The sequence below is a fragment of the Gallinula chloropus genome (genome assembly GCF_964237585.1).
Source record: "Gallinula chloropus genome assembly, chromosome: 2".
NCBI classification, from domain to species: Eukaryota; Metazoa; Chordata; class Aves; order Gruiformes; family Rallidae; genus Gallinula; species Gallinula chloropus.
This window is the reverse complement of record NC_140086.1, coordinates 130,555,545-130,578,084: the sequence shown is the minus strand read 5'-3', so window position 1 is coordinate 130,578,084 and position 22,540 is coordinate 130,555,545. Positions and strand designations below refer to the sequence as shown.

Here is a 22,540-nt window from a genome sequence, read left to right as displayed (position 1 = left end):
ACTTTGGCAACTATACAACATTACTCATATATGACATGGACATCTTTTGAGGTAAAATGTTCCTAAACGTGACAATGGCAACAAAGATATTAGTTTTGTAACTACTCCCTGTGTTGCTGAGGTGGTTAACAATAACAATTGGGATTTATTAAAGGCTTTCCAGCAGTTACCTTGTCAAAACAGCCATTTATATTCTAAAAATAGAAAAAAGCAGGCTTGTTTCTCAACGATGTTTGGCACCTGAGAAACCTTTTTTTTTCCTGTTAGATTCATAACTAAGAGCTATACTGTTGTGTAAGCACCAGAAAACAGGACAGGAGGAGAATGTAATACCCTGAGCCTGTTACCAGATCATTCAAATTGGAGAAAATGAGTTATCAAGTTTAGAGTACTGTGGCTGTGTCTATATTAGTTGATTTGAGTGTGCTGGGGAATTTTCCCAGGCACTGGAATGCAATGGTCTATGCAAGGGAACTCTTAAAATGTTTCTTGGCATGAACTTGGACTGTTCCAGTTATCAATCTTCTCAAATAATTCCCAGGCTTGCTTGACTTGGTAGTCAGAAGGATCCAGGGACCATTCCCAAAAGGCAGGTTGCATGTAGCCATCCTGTTTCAAAGGTTAATACACTTCACAAACATAGATACAGCCTCTTTCATATTGGTGCCCCAGAATATTCTTAAGTACAATTAACTTCTTAATATTGCCATACCTTCAGTCTGTCCCTTACTACCACCTTGTTTATTGCTGTAGTTACCTGGATAAGTTGGTCTCTAATCAAGCTTGTTAAACTAAGATTATTTGGGTTTTTTGGTCGGTTGTGTTTGTTGGTTTTGTGTTTGTTTGTTGTTGTTTTTTTTTTTCTCCCCAAGATCCTCAAAGGTCTGAATTTGAAAGTTCAAACGGGGAAAACAATTGCTTTAGTTGGTGCCAGTGGCTGTGGAAAAAGCACTACTGTTCAGTTGCTGCAGAGATTCTACGATCCGATCCAGGGAGAAGTGAGTGCCTGCAAATTAAACATAAAGACTGAAAGCCATCAGGATAAACATGGGATTCACATATTGACTGAACCTTAATTTTTATTTTTTATTGAATTTGAGCATATCTCTACATAGTACAATACTTAGTTAATTTGAAATTTAATTTGAAATTTATGTGCTCCTGTTGGCTGGATTTCATTATTCTCCTTGCAGTACTATGCCAAAAGTAGTAAATACCACAAACCTTTGAATAGATGCAAGATGTGAATTTAAAATCACAGTAATATAGAATGTGTTAGGTTGGAAGGGACCTTTAAAGGTCATCTCGTCCAAACCCCTGCAGTAAGCAGGGACACCTTTAACTAGATTAGGTTGCCCAGAACTTCATCAAGCCTGACCTTGGATGCTCCTATTGGGCCTCCATCACCTCTCTGGGCAACCTGTTTGGTTTTTAAATTTAATTTTTATAAGTTGACCTTTATGGTTCCGTAAACTTGAAGCAAACAGCATTCTCCTATATTTTATTTGACTTTAACTGAATGTAAACTAAAACCTGGTGCGAGTTGTCCTTGTTTCCTTGATTCATTTTCCTGTTAAGTCACAGCAAAAGCTTCCATTGTTACACAATGTATGTATGCTTTACCACTAAACGCTTCATCTATGAAACGGTAAATACTTCTCAAAGGAATTTCCAAAGGAAAAAGGAGGAAAAATAACTATATTTTAAGGGAAATATTATTTTAATATTTAACATTTGAGGAATGTTACTAAGTAGTTCTTTTAGTTGGAACCATTTCTGATATTAAACATTGCACTAGCGCTATGTAATAAGATAGCTGCTTTGATATAACACAGTTGTTTCTTACACTTAGTGTTCCTGTGGCTGTTGATTCCTGGCCCCATGTCTTAGTTCTTCCCCTGTGCTAATGTCAATGTGCATAGGACTAGACTGTAAATGATCTAATTTGACAATAACTTTCCCTTTCATTTTAGTCAATTTGGATTGCATCTTTGACCTGATGTAAAGCAGAGCATGCAATTGTGTAGTCACAACTGAGGGCAGCAAACTAATACAGGGGCATGAGAACAGGACAAATAGTGTGCAGGGAAGCTGGCAAACCCTTAAACCAGCTTGGACAGCATGGTCATTGAAGAAGAAGAAAAAAGACAAAAGTTGCCACAATGCAAAACATACCAAAAAACTCTCCAGACAAAATCCTGATGTCTCTTCTGTTTATGCTGTTCCTCACGATTTTTCTAGCTTGAGGTGGATGGAAAAGCTGCAGTTGTAACTTTAGTAGAAAACAATGTTGTGAGCAAAGATAATATTTTTTTTTGTCCTTGTAGCTGAACTTAAGTCAAGTAGTAGTAATTAATTGACTTAGGAGCAGAATGCTTTTCCTCAATTTCATTGACATCTGCTTTTCCTCTCAGATTGCCTTAGATGGTCGGGATATTCGGACGCTTAATGTAAAATGGCTACGAGAAAATATTGGCATTGTGAGCCAGGAGCCTGTCTTGTTTGCAACAACAATAGCTGAGAACATTCGCTACGGCCGAGAAGATATTTCTGATGCTGAAATTGAACAAGCAGCCAAGGAAGCCAATGCTTTTGACTTTATATCTAGACTGCCTGATGTGAGTTCATGAACTTCTTTTGCGTGTAAGAACGAAAGATCCATTTCAGCCAGTGTCCTGCTTCTGAGAGGGAGAGCATGGGAATTTAAGTTGTAGTATAACTTCCAAAAATACTCTTATAGCCTTCAGCAGCTTTCAGTTCAGGAACTTTCTGAGCTAGACATTGCACTTTTGTTTCGTTGTCCTCAGAGTTTGTGCCTAAGTCTGGAAAAATACCAGTGCCTTAACTCAGGAGAAGGGAAGCTACACAGATGTATTACCATCCCTCCGTCCTGACCTGTCATGGGAAGAATTTAAAGATCCAGAAATCCAAAGTCCTTTGTCAAGATTTGTCTGTGCATTCAATAGGAAAAGAGGCATGGAAGTAAATAAGTATGCCCTGAACCAAGGCCATTTTTAGTAACTGGGAGCTTGAGCATTCCCTCTGCCCAAGACTCACAGCTCTGAGCCCACTCCTAGCAGTAGGTGCCTTACTCTTTTCAGGGTGGGAGTGGGAAGTGAGATCAATCATTCAAGACACATCCTCTGTGACAGACAATATGTCTTTCCTTTTGGTCCCGTAGTTAAAAAGATGTGGAAAAACTGCCAACCTGTGATTTGAATTCAAATTTTACTGCTCCCTTAGAGAGCTCAATTCCCATCTCTCAAGCATGTTCCATTCCTACAGCATATCAATCTGTTCCAAAATTCCATCTTCTTAGGAAGTTATTTGATCATATTTACTCTTAAACAGCTATATAATAAAAGACTGCAGGGGACTTTGAGACTTACCACTTTGGATTGAGTGACAGAGTAGGAATTGAGCCATCACTACAAAGAAGGTGTCTTGGGTTCAGAGGAAGCAATGTTGGATATCAGAGGAAGCAATGTAAGATAATCTGGCAGGTCCCTATGATCCCAACCCTGCTGCAAAGGTAGGCAGTTAGAAAACATAGAGATGCCTTTTAGGGTCTTGTGTTGAGAAAACCCAGAGTTTGGAGCACTTTCTGAGCGAGTAATAAGGATCAAGAATGTAAAGAGCTGTAGGTTCAAAGTTCAGCATGTGAACTATGCAGTGGGATGGACGGGCTTGACTAAGGGCTAGAAGAATGGATGTAGTTGAATGTCTGTTCTGCCTATACTCAAGTCAGTCTTAACTATAAGCTGAGTAGTTATGATTACACAGAGAAGCAAGGATTCCCTTTGGGACATTCCATAACTTCTGTTTTGTGTTCTCCTTTTCCAGAAATTTAACACCATGGTAGGGGAAAGAGGGGCTCAGCTGAGTGGGGGACAGAAGCAGCGAATAGCTATTGCCCGTGCCCTGGCAAGAAATCCCAAGATTCTTCTTCTGGATGAAGCTACTTCTGCACTAGATACTCAGAGCGAATCTATTGTGCAAGCAGCTCTCGATAAGGTAGGAGTCATGTTAATAAAGCTGTCAGTCACCAGGAAAAGGAGCTACAGCACTTAGGAAAAATTAATGTGCAATATTCACTGCAGGTTTCCATTAGAATAAAGAGCACTGGATAATAAAACTTGGATGGATGTTTAAATTTCAGGGTTTTAACAGGGAGTTTAAAGGATCAAAATTTTACTCAGGAATCATGTTTATTTCCTTTTTTAACATTTTTACTAAATACCAAGACACTTAGTCATGTGTAACTGTACCTTATGGCTCCTCTACTTAGTTCCTCAACACAGTTGTTCACTTGCTGATGAAATACAGATAGTGTTTAATCAAGCCAAAGCATTAAACTGAATGGACTTTTTCAGGTAAATGAATAGAAACGTATAATATAATGTTCCTTTGTATTCATTCTTCATTGAACAGTTCCTTCATAATTTTTAGGAAACTCTTGGAATTTAGCCATTTTCTTTCTTTACAACAACCAAGTACAAGTGAGACCCTACACAGAACAAAAAGCAGAGCCAGTTACAAATACTGTTTCTGTCCTGCTCACATTAGAGCTTAGAGCCCCACAGCTCTAAGGTGGGCACAACTGTTGACCAGAGCTGTCAGAGCTCATACCTGTGCATCTGTCCCACCAGCTCATAGTCCCTTCCTACTGGCCTTCCTTTGTCAGCAGTTTCCACCACATTATGGTGGAGCCTGGAGCCTTTCATTAAAAAAAGAATTCATGGTTGGGCTGGGATGTCGTTTCATTTATCAAATATTTATATTGATGTATTTTTAAAAGCTAAAGTGAAAAATCCTGCCTTTTCTTTCAGTAGCTCAAGGGAAATACAAGAATTTACCACCTTTTATTGCCAGTCAGTTGAAAGCTGAGGTGAAATGTAGCTGTTGGTTATAATATCAGTATAGTTACACAAATATTAGTATTGAGGCAACATGTAGATGCAAAAATAATACTCATTTGACCTAATTTGTATATAACTGATACTCTTGCTTCAAAGTTAAGTGCTAAAATATTGCCACTTCAGCCATAATTTAGCCCTCTTCTGCGTGTTCTTTAATTCCATGATGAACTGCTAACCTTTTCCAGAAGCTTATTGCTTCATTTAGTGCATAACTGGGAAAGATGACTCAATTAAGCAGACTGCTCTATACACTTTTCCTTGTCCTTCAGCATGTTCCTAGAACACATCAAAAGGAGTCCTGAATCATAACTTATTCATATTCTCATAGCTTTTTGATGTCCATCAATGTTGTCTTCAGATGGAGTTTACAAATTTCTTCTCAACATCCCTGACTGGAAAAAGTGGTGCTAATATTCACTTTCACAGCTGAAGAACAGAGACATTAACTTTTACAAATACACATCATTTCTGAGCAGTCATGTGCAGATGCTTGTAGCCTGATGTTTTTCAGATAACTTTACATCTTTTACAACATTTTTTTTGTGTGCTGATCACAGCTCCCAGCTGCAGTGGTAAAGTGTCTGTGCCTCTATGCATTAGGTATAGAAAACTGCACTGAGACAGACCTGCTGTGACAGACTTGGAGTGACTTGCATCAGATCCATGTGAACTTGATGTCAAGTGTAGAGAAAGAAGCCAAATCTTCATGGAAGTGTTCATGTACTGAAATACTCCTTATCTTGGGAGGGAGTGTAGTGATAGGACAAGATGTACTGGGAGAGGTTGAAAGGTAGTGAGTTTTAAACTAAGAGGGTAGATTTAGGTTAGATACTAGGAAGAAATTCCTCCTTATGAGGGAGGAATTGAGGCACTGGAATTTATTTTCCAGAGAAGCTGTGGCTGCTCCCTCCCTGGCAGTGTTCAAGGCCAGGCTGGATGGGGTTTTGGGCAATGTGGTCTAGTGGAGGGCATCCCTGCCTATGGCAGGGTGGTTGGAACTAGATGGTCTTCAAGATCCCTTCCAATCCAAAACATTCTCCGATCCCATGATTTTGTTCACAACGTGGTTCCTGTGCCCTTATGATGTGTAACTTCTGCAGTAAGCAATTTCCAGCAGACTCCTCAACTGCAGAATATATTTGTTGCATGAGGTCCTTCTCGAATTTCTCCTCCTGCCCCCAACCCACTGCCTGCTCCAGGCGTCAGTGAGGAGGGAAGCTGCTCTCTCCAGCAGCCGCAATCTGGCGTGTGCTCATCTGCTGCACAAGAACTGTGCATGCCGCTGCTCTGCGTGTGGGAGCTGGAGAGGGATGGAACATGTAACCTGCAGACTGAGGCTTCGGCAGCTCTCACTGCCAAATCCCAGCAGGACCCTGATTTGAAGTGTAGCTTATTTCAAAATATTTGGGGAGAGCTTCAGGGAGCGGCTGAAACCTGTTTCTGTCCCCAGGTGCGCTCCACTCCTCTACACTTCCCTGCTCAGTCCTGTCAGAAGTCAACCTAATGTTATACTTCCAAAAATATGCATAGATGGTATATAAAGAAAATATCCCTCCTTTATATACTAGCTCTCCTAGCTTTATTTTGGGAGTGATCTAATTACGCTCGCTGCATTTGCCTCCCATGTGTGCATACACATGGAAACGCTTTATGAGCAACTCTAGCTCAAACAGTTCAAATTTTATAAAGAGTTAAGCAACCTTGGGGTATAGCCTGGAATACCTGCTTTGTCTGTCTAATAAGATTAATGCAGTGTTCTCTGCCTGGTTTAGACAAGTGAAAGTGTCCTTAGACTGGTAAACAAGACATGAAAAATCGTTGCTGTTAGAAGAAAGAATTCTTTTTAAAGGTTGGATTTAACTTACAGTTATTTTGGGCATTTATAATATTTTATTTCTGGGCTGTTTCCTTGCACACTTTAATGTAAATGGCTTTTCTTGTTTTTCTGTAAGGCTCGGACTGGCCGTACCACTATTGTGATTGCCCACAGACTGTCTACCATCAGGACTGCTGACACTATTGCTGGGTTTGAGAATGGTGTTGTGGTTGAACAAGGAACACACAGTGAACTCATGTTGCAGAAGGGAGTCTACTATTCTCTTGTAATGCAGCAGGTAAGGACAAATTATTTTCTTTCTCCATTTCACTAAGTACATGGTCTAGTAATATAGGTGGTGGGGGGCAGTTTGCCTAGATGATCTTGGAGGTCTTTTCTAACCTTAATGTTTCTATGATTCTAAGTTGAGATGCTGGAATGTGGAGCGATTTTCTCTCTGTAGGTCCTGCATGTTGTCCATCTGGTAGCTGCTCTAGTTTGGGCATGGACACAGGGCTGGAATTCTTGGAAGGCTTACCCATAAGGCTTCACGCTTCCACAATCCAATATGTCAAAGCCACAAGCGAGTAGAAGGCAAAGGCTACATAGTTACTAGATTACAGATGGATTCCACAGACTACATAGAGAAAAAGAAAATAAAAAATCAGGACCATGTAGTTCACTGCCATTACACACTAAAATATATGTAGCCTATAGGCTAATGATCATGTGATTACAACAGTGCTACTTGGGGGGGGGGGGGGGGGGGGCAGGGGTGGAAATTTCCCTTCCTTCTTCCTGTTTAAAATACTTTGTGACTTTGTAATATGAATTCTTGCTAGGGTTGTAGCAAAAACATTGAAGATGATGGAACATCAGAAGAAAGTGAAGACGCAGGGGCTGAGGAATATGAGAAATGTGGCAGAAATGACCTTATGGAGGAGCTGAGTGTTCAAGATCATCCTGAAGAATCAGTGATCTCTGGGAGAGGCAGCATTCGGAGAAGATCCAGCAGATATAAGAGCAAGAGGCAGCCTTCTAAGAAAAAGGTCACTGGAAAAAAGAAAAAAAAGGAGTTGGAGGTTGGTATTAAAACTTCTGTTTAGAATTTTAGCGATAACCTGTAAACATAACCATAAAGCACATCATTTTGGTTACTTTTTGGTAGCTGGTTACTATGCCGCCTTTGCTGTTATTCAGCCTGGTGGGTACTGACTATTTGTCCTAGGAAGATGGGGGGCAATAGTGTCTGTCTTGCCAAAAGCTTCAATGCTAATGACTTAATGTGGAGCTTAAAAAAAAGTGCTGTTGATTTGTTGTGCTTCGTAGAATTAATAAAATTAAAACAGTAACACTGAAAAAACACGCTTAATTCTGTCCAAGGAGTTGTAAAGAATTATGCAAATGAAATTTCACTTCGTGGTACTTTGTTACAAACATGAGCACATAATCTAATCCCTGGGGTGTGTGTACCAAGTTTTAAGACATCCAGGTCTAGAGGGTTTTATTTAGATAAAACACTTTAAATGACCAGTGACATGTAGGAATAAGAGTCATATAGGTATTTCAGGTTCTAAATACAGAACTTTCACTTGTCAAATTTGAGTAAAACTTGCTCACAGCAATCAGTAGGAGCAGGTTTCTAATTGTCTTTAGGTCAAACTTTAGGTAGGCAGCTCAGCAGATACTTGATCTTGGTTTTTTCCTATTTCATACTGGTTGAATAGCAGCATTACGGAATGTACTGGAAAACTTGTTTGGCAGTTTTTGCTTTTTGGGTTTGAATTTTTACCTGACTTCAGAACCTTTTGAAGTCAAGAAATAAAATTTAAATTCTGAAGTAAAATCATAAATCCAGTTGAGGTCTCATCTGTAACACAGAATCTATTTATTTTATAATATTTATGGAAACTTTAGTGTATCTTTTAATCTATTGATATTCTTTCTCACTACAATAGAGCTTCTAGCCAATACAGATTTCAAGTAGTATGAAGGAACTGAATCTATTTCTATTATCACAAAGAAGATATGGAATTTTCTAAAGATAATTTTTGACTGTGTATTACTGCTTAAGACAGTGTCAGAGGAAGTAGGTGGTGTTCATATTCAAGACTTCAGTAATCATCACATTCAAAAAATGAAGAAATCAAGCTGTTGTAACTACTTATTTGGTAAAGTTCAACCCACTTTTATGGTTGAGGCTTAGCTATCCTCATTCAGTATCTGAAATGCAACAAAATACCAGGAAAGAAGAGCAACTTACTTGTAATCCTGCCTAATATTTTGTCTAATTATCAATGTTTTCAATTCTTCTTTCCAGAACACCCCCCTGTGGGGGACACTTGAATAAACTAGGGAAGCAGAACAAGGCATTTTCTTGTATTTTCAAAGGAGATGCAAGCTAACTGATCTTTACATATGGTTCTGTCATGCTTTGGGTAATGATGCAGAGACTACAGTTTGCAGAAGAAAAAGATGACCTCTCTGCTCAGTTGTATTGCCACCAGCCCACCAGCATTTAGCTGATATGGAGGAATCCTTTCTGTCCTCTGGACAGTGAAACTTTTACCTCTTTTTATAAAGATTCAAGTGTTAGTTGCCATTCATGGTGACCAGTCCTATCTGACCTTCAACTAACTGCCCTGGTCCTTCTCCCCTTATGACTTAGCCTTTTTTTGTCTCCAAACTTTGACAGTGCAGTTGACGTTCTAGGATACAAAACAGATCTCCAGCATGTTTGCTCACTCCAAATGCACATAGGCGGCTTTCAGTAGTTCACCAAGACAGCTCACTACTCAAAGCCTAATGAACTCCCACTGTCTAGGGAATGTCATCTTTCCAACAAGAACTTGTGGCTTTTCTATTCCTGTAGGAAGAAAATCTCCCTGCTGTGTCTTACTCAAGAATCCTGGCTCTGAACAAACCTGAGTGGCTGTATGTATTGCTGGGAGTTATTGCTGCTGCCATCTCAGGTGGGGTGCATCCTGCATTTGCTGTTATATTTGGAAAAATCATTGGGGTAAGTTTGTTTTGTGGTTTTTGTGTTGGTTTGGATTATAGTTGTGGGGTGGGGTTTTTTGTAATGTTCATATGAATCCTTGCACCTCCCTCACGCTCAGTCAGTTCTCCCTGTGTAAGTGGGATTCAGTTGTATAAAAAGATCCAATGAAAAATGAATAAATATTGAAATGACCCTTGAGAGGCTGAGCCCCGTGGAGCTGTGTCTGACTAGCAGAGGAAAGGAGGAGGAACAATAGTTGAAACTGGGGGAGCAAATTAGCAAGATGTAGGTTAAATGGAAAGCTGGACTGTCTTCTGGCCCTCAACAGCAAGTTGATTACACACGGATTTCAGGATCCAGGATAACTACTAAAACAGATTGAAGTAGACAGGTTTCTTGAGATGAAGGCTGGTTTATGTAACGAGCAGTCATTGTCTACATACTTATTTATGTCGGTTTTTCTTGCATAGGCTTTTCAAGAAACGGATCCAGAAAAGAGAAATAAAAACACTTTGGTCCTTTCTTTAATGTTTCTTTTACTTGGAGTGATTACCTTAGCAGCACACATAATCCAAGTAAGTGTCACTACACAGAAATGTTAGAAGTTCTTAACTCACCAGCATCAATCTAGTTTGAGAAGCAAAACACCTACAAAAACATGAGGAAATGCCAGGGTTCTTAGTGAGATACGTGGGGTTTTTTCTTGACGTGTTTGTTTAAAAGCATATGTCCCTACTTGCAGTTGTTTTAGATAAGTCACTGAAGGTAATGTGGATTTAAGACCATTGAAATGAAAGTTGAGGGTCTGGCCTTCAAAGTCAAAGACTGACATTTCTCATTGACAGTCTATAGGCCCTTGCTAAAGAAAGTATAAAATAGACTCTTTCTGTAGCAGATATTGCTTGATGGTATGGAAAAGACTTTCCATTATTTGCTGTCATCTTATGACTGTTCCACAGCTTGCAGAAAGCTATTACTGCCCACCAATGTACGTATCATAAAACCCATTGTTACAACAGATATGAGTGAATGCCTCCAGAAGCAGAGTAGGGAGATTGAGTTATCGTCTAATGCTGCTGAGGCATGTGAATAAGGTATTACAATGAAGTTCCTGCTTTCTTTGCCATGTTGCTCTCTCTCTGCAGGGCAAATAGTTTCATGTTCCAGAAATCTGAATGGCACTTTTCCCAAGACTTGTGTATATGGGTAGAGGGTTACAGGATCCTTCTTGGAGTCCTTTGGTTTTGTGCAGCTCTATAAACACAGTTAAAACATCAGATGAGAAAATGTGGGGGTTTTTTCATTTTCTTCCCCCAGGGGTTCATGTTTGGGAAGTCTGGAGAAATGCTGACAATGAGACTGCGCTCTTTGTCCTTCAGGGCATTACTTCAGCAGGTATGAATTATGCATCTAGGGTATTGTGGCAGCCAAGTAACTTCTGCAGACTGTTATAAGGTGCATGTTAGACTTCAGCTAGGTTTCAGTTGTGTGGTCTGAAGGAGAAAAATCTGTTCTATCCTAGCTTAGGAAAAAGTACAATCTCCAGAAAATGTCTCCTGTCCCAAGTGCAATTTGGCTCAGTGTTGCTACTGCAAATAGTCTTATTTTGAAAGAGTGTCACTGCAGTTGTACATCCTTATGACATGCAGATATGCATGCAGTTTGAAGTTGTCTGTGTGTCCAAGGATGACCAAAAGGTTTAATCTCACCTTGCTTGGATGGTAATGATGCAAGTATGTAATATATAGGTTTAAGTCTAATCTGTTTAGTTATTTAAATTTGAATCTACATACTGCAATCCATAGTAAGTAGACAATCTAATAACTTTTACTGGGAAAAACGTAAATTGCCCTATTGCTTCTACAGTTCCCATGAGAGGAATAAAGTTGTTTATGTTCAAGCTTCATGCTAATTTGTGTGATTTAATTTTACTTGCATAGGAGTTTTAAGAATGCGTAACTTGGCACCCCACACACCCATTGGACACAAGAACCTCTGAGTTCATAGAAACATCTGAAAGGAACTAAGAGAGGGAAAATTAGTAATTAAAAAAAACAACCCTGTCATAGCCTTTGGAAGTACAAGGGCCTCATTTCCTTTCTGTATGTACAACTGTAGATGAGTGATTGGTTTTCTACAGTTGATGGCATAGGTAACTTGTAAGAGAATAGTTAACTCTTCAGGCCTGAGGAAGGACTGAGTAAAAGGGGTTTATAATAAAAGATCCTAAATATAACAATTTACATGCAGAAGAACATTACACTCAACACTGCTTGTGAACAACTAGATTTTCACAACAGAATAATACTTTTTATGCTTTTTCTTTTAGTTCACTTGTCAGGTGCTGACTATAGAGAAGAATAGTGCAGTTAGCCATCATGACTTGCACTTCCATTTCCCTCTATGCTACCTGAGCTGGAAATGTATGTTTGTTTTATAAGTAATCCTGATAAATCTTAAGTGTGATAAGAACGTGTAATTTTTTTTAAAAATAGTAATAGTGTTTTATCTTGCAGGAGATTGGGTGGTATGATGATCAGAAAAACGCTGTTGGCATTCTGCTAACTCGGCTTGCCACAGATGCTTCCCAAGTCAAAGGGGTATGCCAATTCCTTTGTGTGCTTTTTTCCTTACAAAAAAATAACTGTAACTGGCAAGGGACACTGAGTTTATTTCAGAACGCAAGGTAGTAAATCCACTCTGTAAACTGTCAGGTGTATTTACATGCCATCCTGTTGACACCTTGGAATTTACTTCTCAGCTAATAATTTGAGAACTAGGAATAATCCAGATGTTTATGTACCTTTCATTTCCCTCCCCCACTACTCTTTAAGCAAAGTAACTAATAACTGTAGACCATTTCACCATGCAAAGTGAAATCTGTATGTGCTGGGGACCAGCATCAGTGGACCCCAGGTTTTTACAGACTGTGATGGGTATCACCTGAGTACCATGAAGAAAAGTTGCCTCTGTAGGTGATACAAACCTTTACTGACCATTAATGAAGAGAATTCATCTTCACATCCACACCAAATGTGCTTCATACAAGTAGGCCAAGCAGTAAGAAGTGGCCTGGCATTAATAAGGAACACCAGGGAGGGCAATGGCCAAGGAAGGGAATGACTCAAACTGCTGGCATGGGAGAAGTGGCCACCGGACACTGGCAGAAGAATATGGCAAATCTGCGCAATTCCTCCTCCTGCTCACCTCATCAACAGTCCCTGATGATCTGTCAAATGTGTCTGTCTGTTTCTTCTCCCTGGGAGGAGAAAACAAAAAAATCACTGCAGAACTCGTAGGGGAAAAGTTTTCTGGTTTGTTTTAGGATGCCTTTGTGTCCTCCAAGTTTGTACATCAAAATCCCTTTAATCCCCACATTTTTCAGTCTCAGTAGATTTTTTTTTTTTCTCCCCTGTCCTCCTTCCTTATGTTGAAATAGTGAGGAAATGGTCTTTGACAAAACAGTCATTTTCATGTTTTTTTTAAGTTTCAGTATGTTTCAGTGGCATTGAAATGTATCACCCTGTCAGGACAGTAGAAAGGAGGGTGCACAGGGTCCCCTAACTACAAAAGCCGACTAAGGGCACGAATTGTTCCCCAAAGCTATTGCGTTCTCTGGAACGCTATGGAGTGTCAGTAAGTACCGTGCCTCATGCTGCGCTGCCTGAAGTTTCCAAATCCATCTTTATGTGCAGCCCCTAGAACATATGGCAACAATTCACCTTGGCATTGGTTTAATTATTACTATTTTAAATTTTATTGAACAAGAAAAGTCTTTTCAGGGCAGGCAAGTTTTTGGCAAAAGAGAAGGATTTTGCTTCCCGCCCAAGGATTTTTGTTTTTTCCATCAAGCCAAATTTTGGGAGATGAACTGTTTTCACAAGGCTGTTTTCAGACCTTTTTTTTTTTTTTTTCTCTTCAGATCAGAGCCCACCCAAATGCTGGATACTAATCATGTCATTTTAAAAGTTCTTGATGAAAAGGTTACATTGGCAGGGAGAAGACAGGAGCTCTTCAGTATGAGTTCATCTTTCACACGCATCATCCCTACTAGGATAAAGCACTTCTGCAGGGTGGCCAAATCTAGATATTTTCTTTTGAGACCTCAGCCCCAGGTGCAGCAGTGTGAGAACCTGAGGATGAGTAGTTTCCACCACAGTTAGTGGGATGGGCCAATGGATGGCTGCTGTTAGAATTAAACCCCTCTGGCTTAATGCTGAGCATCCAGCAACAAGCCTGCCCTACCCTGACAGTCGCCCCAATCTCCTGTGCTTCAGGTAGCACTGGAAGTCCAAGGTAATATATCTCATTAAACAGCTATCATGACCAACTGTTTAGACTGCTTTAACCTTGCTTGAAGGCCTGAATGCTGGCAGGTACAAGGAATGTTTAGGAACCAGCTGCATAAGTAGGGGCATAATGTCCATGCACATGACCATGCATGTGAACTGCTAACCTTGAATATATGGCGATTTCAAGGGGTGATATAAGCAACAAAAAGATCTAATGACTGGTATTTGGGGGTTTCTGGTGTTTTCTTAGGCAACTGGAAGCAGACTTGGACTGATGACTATGACTGTCTTTACCCTTCTGACTGCCATCATTATTGCCTTTGTATACGGCTGGCAGTTAACTCTGCTTATCCTGGCCTGCATTCCTTTCGTTATTGCTACGAATGCTGCAAGTGTCAGGTCTGTGTCTGGTCATGCCGCAAAAGATCAAAAAGCTTTGGAAGAGGCTGGAAGAGTAAGTTCTCTGATTTTTAACTACAGGGTTAGGGTGTGAGATCACTTCTAAGGACAACATTAGCTATATTACAGCTGAGTCGATTATCCAAGATAAATGAAAAGGGGAGAGGAGAGGACAGGGCAGGGTGGGGGATGAAGGGAATGTTTATACATCCTCAAGAAAACCAAAACATAGATAACAGAAAACATCTGTAAATTAGGCTATAAAAATGCATTTGAAAGCCTCCATGGAGGATTTCTGGGCAGGGATGGCTGTAACAGCAGCAGCAGTACTGGTGTGCCTTGTGCCTAGGGCCAGCAGCGGAGCTCTGCACTGCTCTGTGCCGTGACTGGAGGCACTGCAGGGCTCAGCCATTGAGCCCTGAGATTGATACATCTTTATTCCATTATAAAATGTAACCCATTAACATGCTGAAGAGTTTCAGGGTACTGCCTTCATTGACATGATAGTGCTCTTCTGAGAGACAGAAGTCATCCATGTAAAAATCTACGTTGTGTCCAGATGACTTGGATTTGCTCCTAATATATTGAATAGTTTCATTCATATGTTGGGGCAGAGGCTGCTGATGCTTCTGTGTACTGGCCCAAGGTTCTGAATTCAAATATATTGTTGGCTTCATCCCCTCCCCTTGCCATGTACTGAATACTCCTGCTGTTCTGGGCTTTTCTTCACCTGTCAATAGATCTCAAGCTCCTTTCTTAACTGAGCACTTTCTGATCTAAAGTAAGTGGTGCTAGAGATCAAGTGTTTAGGAGATATGCTGTAGGCTGCAGTTGTAAGGGATTATGTCTCACTTTTTTAAATCTCCCAATTTAGATTTCAACTGAATCAGTTGAAAACATAAGAACAGTAGCTTCGCTGACCAGGGAAGAGGCATTTTATGAAAGATACGTTACAAGTTTGAATGGTCCATATAGGTGAGAATTTCTTCTTTAATAGTTCTTTGGACATTTTAGTCTTTCACATTTATTGTAACTACATTTCTCGCAAGTTATCCAATACTCAAAAGATTGGGAAGGATAGCAATAGCTGTTTACATACTTTTAAAGTATATTAATAAGTGTTCTTAAAGACAGAGTGAAACATTTGCAGGATTTGCCTTCCCGACTATGCACTTTATAAACTGCATTCTCTACATATGTATTACAGAATAGTGCATTTGCCTATGTATGCCTGCAAAACAGGACATGCATTCCCTTCATTTCAGTGTATTACATTGATACTCATCAACTTAGGAACTGACAATTTCTGTACCACACCCTTTATAACACAAACCAGTTTTATTCCCCTCATATGACTTTGAAACCTTGAAATGAACTTCATATGTTTCCTGAGTGTGACCTGCTACATCCCACTGACTTGTCTCCACTGAAACACATTTAAATCATCAGGGATGCCATATTTTTCTAACTCTGTTTGATTTAAACAAAATAGCCCAAAATCTAATTTGTTTGTTTCTTCCTTCGAGGTAACTAATGTAAAAGAAGGAATTGAAAATTATACATTGTATAAGATGTCCTTAGCCAAAACAATATTTAAATTCAGTATTTGGTGATCTGGTAATATCCCAGAAATGGACAGGATGCTCACCTAGACTGTCAAAGGTCTCCAATTTCCAGCTCAGACTGGAAAGGAGATTTCCATTTCCTCAGAGAGCATCTTAACCCAGGGCAATGAGTCCTCCAGACTGATTCAGTGTGCATTCAATTAGCTACACAAAATGAAAGTTCTCCAGAAAGATGGATTGAGAAATAGAGGCTTAGTCTAAATCCCTGCGGGGATACCCAGCAATACACTTCTGCTCCGAATTGGGATGAGAGGTCTCTGCTCTGGACCTGGCAGAGCCCGCAGGCAGCTCTTAAGCAAGCAGACTCCAGCCCAGCCGCCTTAATAAAACAGGTTATACGTGGTAGTTACTAAATTTTACCTTTTTAACTGCTTTAATGACCTGTCCCACTATAGAAAATCGAAGGAAGAGCGAAGGAAAAGATTTCAGATAGCATCACTGAGGATGGAGGATCTCATTGCTTTCTGTCCTAAGGGCAGTCCCAAAGTCATGATGTGGGGTACTTTTAGGGTCTGGAAGGGGTTGTTTGTGAATGTACAGGTGTTCTTGGCTGATCTGTTGCGGTGGTGGGATTTTTGGGGAGGTGAGCTGTATTGCTTGAAAAACTTGACCCAGAAACCTGGCCATCCCCCATCCCAATGTCTGTTGTTTCTGTTTTAAAAGTTATTTATGGAAATTGTCTTCCTTTGTCAGGGATTCTCTGACAAAAGCCCCTTTCTATGGGTTTACCTACGGAGTAGCGCAGTGTGCAAACTACTTCATTAACGCGGCAGTCTTCAGGTTCGGGGCATGGCTCATTGCCCATTGTCTGAGCAACTTCGAAAATGTGTTTATGTGAGTATACTTTATAAAATGTAAAAACAAAAAAATCAGTATGTGGGATAGTGATTTCAATGCATGCAAATTATTTCCTTGAATTACAGAGGTCATGTGGCTTATAGATTCGCCAATTCAGTCTGGTTGGGGGTGCAATTTGGGCAGAAGGGGTGTTTTGGGTAAAGGTGTGTATTTGGGCAGTGAAGTGACAAGCATCTGGCCCTGCTAAGCAGGTCTGCTCTTGAGAAATCTTTTCTCTTTGTTCCTTCCAAGTAGAGAGTATTACATAAAGAAGTGATGTGACATCATTGCTCATCTATGAAGTGGGCATAGGAACAAATAGTTTCCTCACACTGGATAACCTTTTGGAGGGCAGGATCTCCAGAAATGTTATAATTTAAAGATGCCAAAAATCTTTATTCTGAAGGTTTGGCTTACACATAAGGAAAACAATGCACTGTTCTACCTGAAATGAATTATGCTTTGTCTTTTTTTAAGAGTCTTCTCTTCAGTCATATTTGCAGCTATGAATGTTGGTCAGTCTGCTTCCCTGGCACCAGATTATGGCAAAGCTAGAATGTCAGCTCAAAGAATCTTTAAACTTTTGGACAGAAAACCTCTAATTGACAGTTACAATGAAGAAGGTGAAAAATTGGTAAGGTTTTTTTGTCTTTCAAGAAAAATCTTGAAACAAATTTAGCAATGTCTTATTGTCTGCAACTGTACTTACAGCTTCATATTTTTCTAGGGTGTCACAAAAAGCAGACTTTGTATAAAAGTGGTACTGACTCAATAATTACTTTTTAATGGGCCATATCGTTTGTGGTTTTCAGTCAGAAGCCTGAAATGTAGCTTTGCTTTGAGAGGCATTCTACTTGCCTACATCTGAAATGGCTTCAGGAAAACACCGATGATATTGGTTGCACTAACAGTTACATTGTCTTTGTAAGGTTTTACAGGAGAAATAAAATACAAATGCTTTTTCATAGTTTTTTTTTTTTTTAGATGAGAGACTAGTTCCTTCAGTTTTGCCAAAAGCCATCCTCTTACAACTGTGCAAGTCTTACAAGTAAAATTGTGCTCTTGTGAATTCAAAACTAACTTGATTAATAATCTGTTTTGCTCTGGAGTTGAGGGAGGGGGAAAAGGAAAACAACAATAAGAAAAAGAAACATAAGTGAAACACGTGCAAAAAAAATCACCTCTAAACCAAAATTGTCTTTAAGGAAACTGACCTCAGTGCTTGTCAAATTTCTGCATGAAATGCTTTCAGTCTGTGATCTGGAAAGATTACTTTTTCACATCCTTCTAAGCTTAAAATTAACTTCCTGTATAGGTTTTAGATTGTAGCCCCTACTCAGGAAGCAATAATCCAGTTTCTATAGCTTTAGGTTTATCCACAGGATTTTCAGCCTTTGAAGCTATGAGCACGCTTATGCATCTTCCTGATCCAGGGCCCTCCAGCACAAACACTGAAAGATTTTGCAGACAGTCCCTGGTAAAATAAAGCTTTAAATGAATGTATTTCTAGTATAGTCCAGACTCAAGTGCCAGTGATGTTTGCGAATTCAGCAGAGTTTTGAGTTCATTAATTTAGATGATCAGGTGCCGGGAAAGTGCTGTACGAGCAGTGCTGCTGTATGTGCATAGGGCTGGCTCCTTCCCCATATGATAGGAGAGGCAACAGTCTTAATGTGTGTCCCCTTTCTTCCACTTGTACTTAGAAATCAGCTTGGTTAAAATGGATAATTAGTAACTATTATTGTGGGGTTTTTTTAATCACAGCTTGTCCTATGTCCCTGTGAATTACCTACCAAAGAATTTCGTTCTGCTACCTTAGTAGCTGATCTTGACTTTGTGTTACATTTGTTCAGATCCTGCTACCTGCAGTATAAGATCAGGAAAACAAATACTCTTGATTATATCGAGTAGAAGCGCCTCAATTGCATGTGTCAGAAATTAAAAACACTATTGTTGATTTGTCTAGAGAAATCCTTTTCAGAGCTGAAATGAAAAAGATACAAGAGATGCAGAAAACTGTTTCTCCTGAAGGATCTAGTGACTTGCATCTGCAGATTGTCCCACAACCGTTGGTACTACACTAATCAGTTGAAAACAGTATTCAGGCAGTTGAAAAGAACTTCAAAAGTGGATCCAAAAACACCCTCCCAAACTTCCTTATCAGTTGTCTCAAATAGCCAGGTGTTATGAGTATTATTTTAATTAAAGCTAATAAACTCTAATGTGAGCATGTGAACTCTTTACTACTTTTCCAGAGCAATTTTGAAGGCAGCATTGAATTCAGAAACATCCACTTTGTATATCCAACAAGGCCAGAAGCCCAAGTTTTGCAAGGACTCAATGTGAAGGTTAACAAAGGACAAACTCTGGCATTAGTAGGAAGCAGCGGCTGTGGCAAAAGCACATCCATTCAGCTCTTGGAGAGGTTTTATGACCCTGTGGAAGGACAAGTGGTAAAAATAGACTTGCATGCCCATTAATAATAATTTAATCTGTCTTCCAAGGCTTCAGAGGCGTTAAACAATCCTGGCAATATATCTAGAGAAATGCCTTTTTTTGAGGTGTGTGTTACTGAGGTTGTGGCTCCAGTGGGACTGTAGACAGCCTAGATAGCCCTCTAATTGCCTGCCCCATGCATTAGCCAAACATGTCAGCACTGACACCTGTGTTAGCATAGTGTGCTGACTCAGGGTGTAGACACTACTGGGGAAGCAAACATCAGCATCAGACTGCATTACCTCTGCAAAGATGCCACAATTTGGTCACAGATGTAATCCCACAGGGATGCTACTGTGTGGCCAATTGGGGGGTTGTGACGGACTCTTTTGATGCAGTCCCCATTAATGGGTAAAGTCCACAGATACCTCCTTACAGGTTTTAAGGTCGATTGAAAGGTCTACAGCTGAGAATACTTATTGTTGTGTTCAGCTGCTTAGGGTTTGGCTTTCCCCAGGAGGCTCCTGATCCTTGTTGTGGTCAGTAGGACTGGAAGGACTGCAGGAACAGCCTGTGATTTGCCCTCTGTTTCTGTCTGAGGGGAAATGGAAGTGAACGCACACAAAATTAAAAACTGATGAAAGGAAATTTTGTCTATACTGATAGTTATTTTCCATTTTGCATGCAAATTTTACTTGATTTCAGCTGGGAATCCAACACATAACAGGCTTCCTCTCACTATTCATATTTCCTGTTTATCAGTGTATCTGTGGATGATCTCTGTAGTCATCTTGACATCTTTTTTCTGTTGCTTTTTTTTTCCTAGTTGGCTGATGGATTTGATACCAAATCTTTGCATTTACAATGGTTGAGGTCCAGACTGGGCCTGGTGTCACAGGAGCCCATCTTGTTTGACTGCAGCATTGCTGAAAATATTCAGTATGGAGACAACAGTAGGGTTGTTAGTCAGGAGGAAATTGAAGAAGCAGCTAAAGCAGCAAATATTCACACCTTCATTGAAAAACTACCAGAGGTAAGAGATAGAGACCGACTTCACTGTGGGATTAGATATTTGGAGTGACATGGAAAAACCTTAGGGAATGCTTGCTTAATTAAGTTCAAAAAGAAACATTTTTGTTTCCCTTAGTGGACAAAAATATAGAATTCACGTTTAAAAATTTTGGTATGCTTCAAGCTTAAAAACTTTTTTAGTTTGCGCATAGTTAATGCTCCAATTAATATTGTGGTAGACAAAGCAAAATACAAGGAAAAAAATAAGAGGATAATCTATACACAAACAGGTCCTTGTAACTTTTTTATATTTTTTCCTTTGACAGCTGAAACTTCTCAAGTTACTCTGAGACAATTTTTTTTCCCCTAAATAATTCACTAAAACTAAAGCTTTATTTCTAATTGGATGGGCATGCATACAGAGTATTTCTTAACAAATGAGAAGGGGCAATAAATCAAAAATGAATGACAAGGCATTTGACCTTCATGTCTGCCAAGAATTTGGCTCTAATGAGGAAAATGCTTTGATAGTTTGTTTTTACTGTAGTTCTGTGTAACTTGAAAATGATGTAATGATGCTGAAAAATGTTTCATCTTTGTTATTAGTAATGACATTTGGGATTCTTTATTCACAAGTAATGCAGGATCAAGTTCTTCATGTGTATGTTATAAGCATTAAATCTCTAGTTGCTGCTATGATCATATGCTTATGGCCAGATGTTTGTGGATGCCTTACCACTGTGGAGCTGTTGGTACTATTCAGAACCTATTCCAGCCCTTGGGAAAGTATATTGTCAGATCAGGTATAAATACATGTGGCTATGTATAACTGTTTATGCTAGAGGTGTTTATGAAACCTTAGCTTTATTAAAATCACTTGCACTATTCTGTTTTTTCCAAGGTGGAAATACCTAATCATTTTTACAGTCACTCATAAAACTTTACTTTTCTAATCTATCTTCTCTAAAGGTATTCACAGGCCTTCTTTCTTTAATTTTTAATATCCAGAAATATAATACCCAGGTGGGTGACAAAGGAACACAACTTTCTGGAGGTCAAAAACAAAGAATAGCAATTGCCCGTGCTCTGGTTCGTAATCCTGCTGTTCTGCTTCTGGATGAAGCTACCTCTGCTCTTGACACAGAAAGTGAAAAAGTGAGTAATAATTATTATGTGAAAGTAAACATGTCTTTCTTCATGGCTAGTTGTTTTCTGTTGAATAAAATCAATGCAAACACATTGCAAACACTCAGCTGTGAAACAACAGAGCAGGTGTGTTGCATCATGGTAGCCTTTCCAGCTGCAAGTTGGAAATTGAACATCACTAGGAAGTTGTGTGCATTTACTAAATAACAAAGTAGAAAATCCCAAAACTTTAAGTATATACTCTTAAACTGTTGTCTTATTAGCTGTATTTGAGGGTAAATACTGAATTTGCTTTCTGACCCAAACTGGAGGCCAAAGAACCCACTTTTCAATGGCTCATACTCATTTGATTAGTCTCACCAACCTCAGTAAGAAATCCTGTTGACTAAGGGTCTCATGTATATCTTTGGATTGAAAAACTGTGGTTCCTCTACCAAATGAAAGCTTTCCAGGTGCTAACAACATTTTCATGACATATGTGTGCAGATTGTCCAGAAGGCTCTGGATAATGCTCGGCGAGGTCGAACCTGCATCGTCATTGCTCACCGCCTGACAACTGTACAGACTGCAGACATCATCGCAGTGATCCAGAATGGCAGGGTGGTTGAACAGGGCACCCACAGCCAGTTACTGGCCAAGGAAGGACATTACTATGCCCTTGTAAACACACAAGTCTCTAATTAGTGCTGTTTGCAGGTGACTTTTTTTTTTGTGGGCAGACATGAAAATGAGAATTCTCTTACAGAGAATTTAGTTTGGTTGTGTCCGTGCTGAAGGACCAGGGACCATATGTTGCAGTCTGTATCTAGTGTAGCCCTTGCCCTACACACCAATGGTGTTGAGTCATGGAAGATGCATCGGGAAGTCACAGGGCCTGAATCTGCTGGACAGCTGTGAGGATAGTGTTATCTGGAGGAAGCCAGACCTTGAATAGTCTCATTCACACCACCACTTAAGTGGGGGCACTCTGCTCTCACTGTCCCTTCAAACCCTGACCCATACCAGGTGCCATAGAACAAGGCAGTACCAGATTCACAGTGGCTAAGCATCATGGATAA

The 22,540-nt window shown here is 39.8% G+C and overlaps 1 protein-coding gene across 1 annotated transcript in view; it reads left to right on the top strand.

The window, feature by feature from the left end:
- The window catches only part of ABCB5 (ATP binding cassette subfamily B member 5), a gene marked incomplete at its 3' end in the record, with an annotated part of 34,020 nt that extends 11,854 nt beyond the window's left edge, over positions 1 to 22,166 (top strand). The window contains exons 12-28 of the mRNA XM_084260350.1: positions 873 to 998; positions 2,415 to 2,618; positions 3,844 to 4,014; positions 6,872 to 7,033; positions 7,578 to 7,817; positions 9,608 to 9,754; positions 10,207 to 10,311; positions 11,054 to 11,131; positions 12,253 to 12,336; positions 14,279 to 14,482; positions 15,302 to 15,402; positions 16,746 to 16,886; positions 17,367 to 17,523; positions 19,145 to 19,342; positions 20,152 to 20,358; positions 21,345 to 21,491; positions 21,969 to 22,166. Of these exons, the coding sequence (XP_084116476.1) occupies positions 873 to 998; positions 2,415 to 2,618; positions 3,844 to 4,014; positions 6,872 to 7,033; positions 7,578 to 7,817; positions 9,608 to 9,754; positions 10,207 to 10,311; positions 11,054 to 11,131; positions 12,253 to 12,336; positions 14,279 to 14,482; positions 15,302 to 15,402; positions 16,746 to 16,886; positions 17,367 to 17,523; positions 19,145 to 19,342; positions 20,152 to 20,358; positions 21,345 to 21,491; positions 21,969 to 22,166 (2,670 nt within the window). The remainder of the gene's footprint in view (positions 1 to 872; positions 999 to 2,414; positions 2,619 to 3,843; positions 4,015 to 6,871; positions 7,034 to 7,577; positions 7,818 to 9,607; positions 9,755 to 10,206; positions 10,312 to 11,053; positions 11,132 to 12,252; positions 12,337 to 14,278; positions 14,483 to 15,301; positions 15,403 to 16,745; positions 16,887 to 17,366; positions 17,524 to 19,144; positions 19,343 to 20,151; positions 20,359 to 21,344; positions 21,492 to 21,968) is intronic.
- Between the last annotated feature and the right edge of the window lie 374 nt (positions 22,167 to 22,540).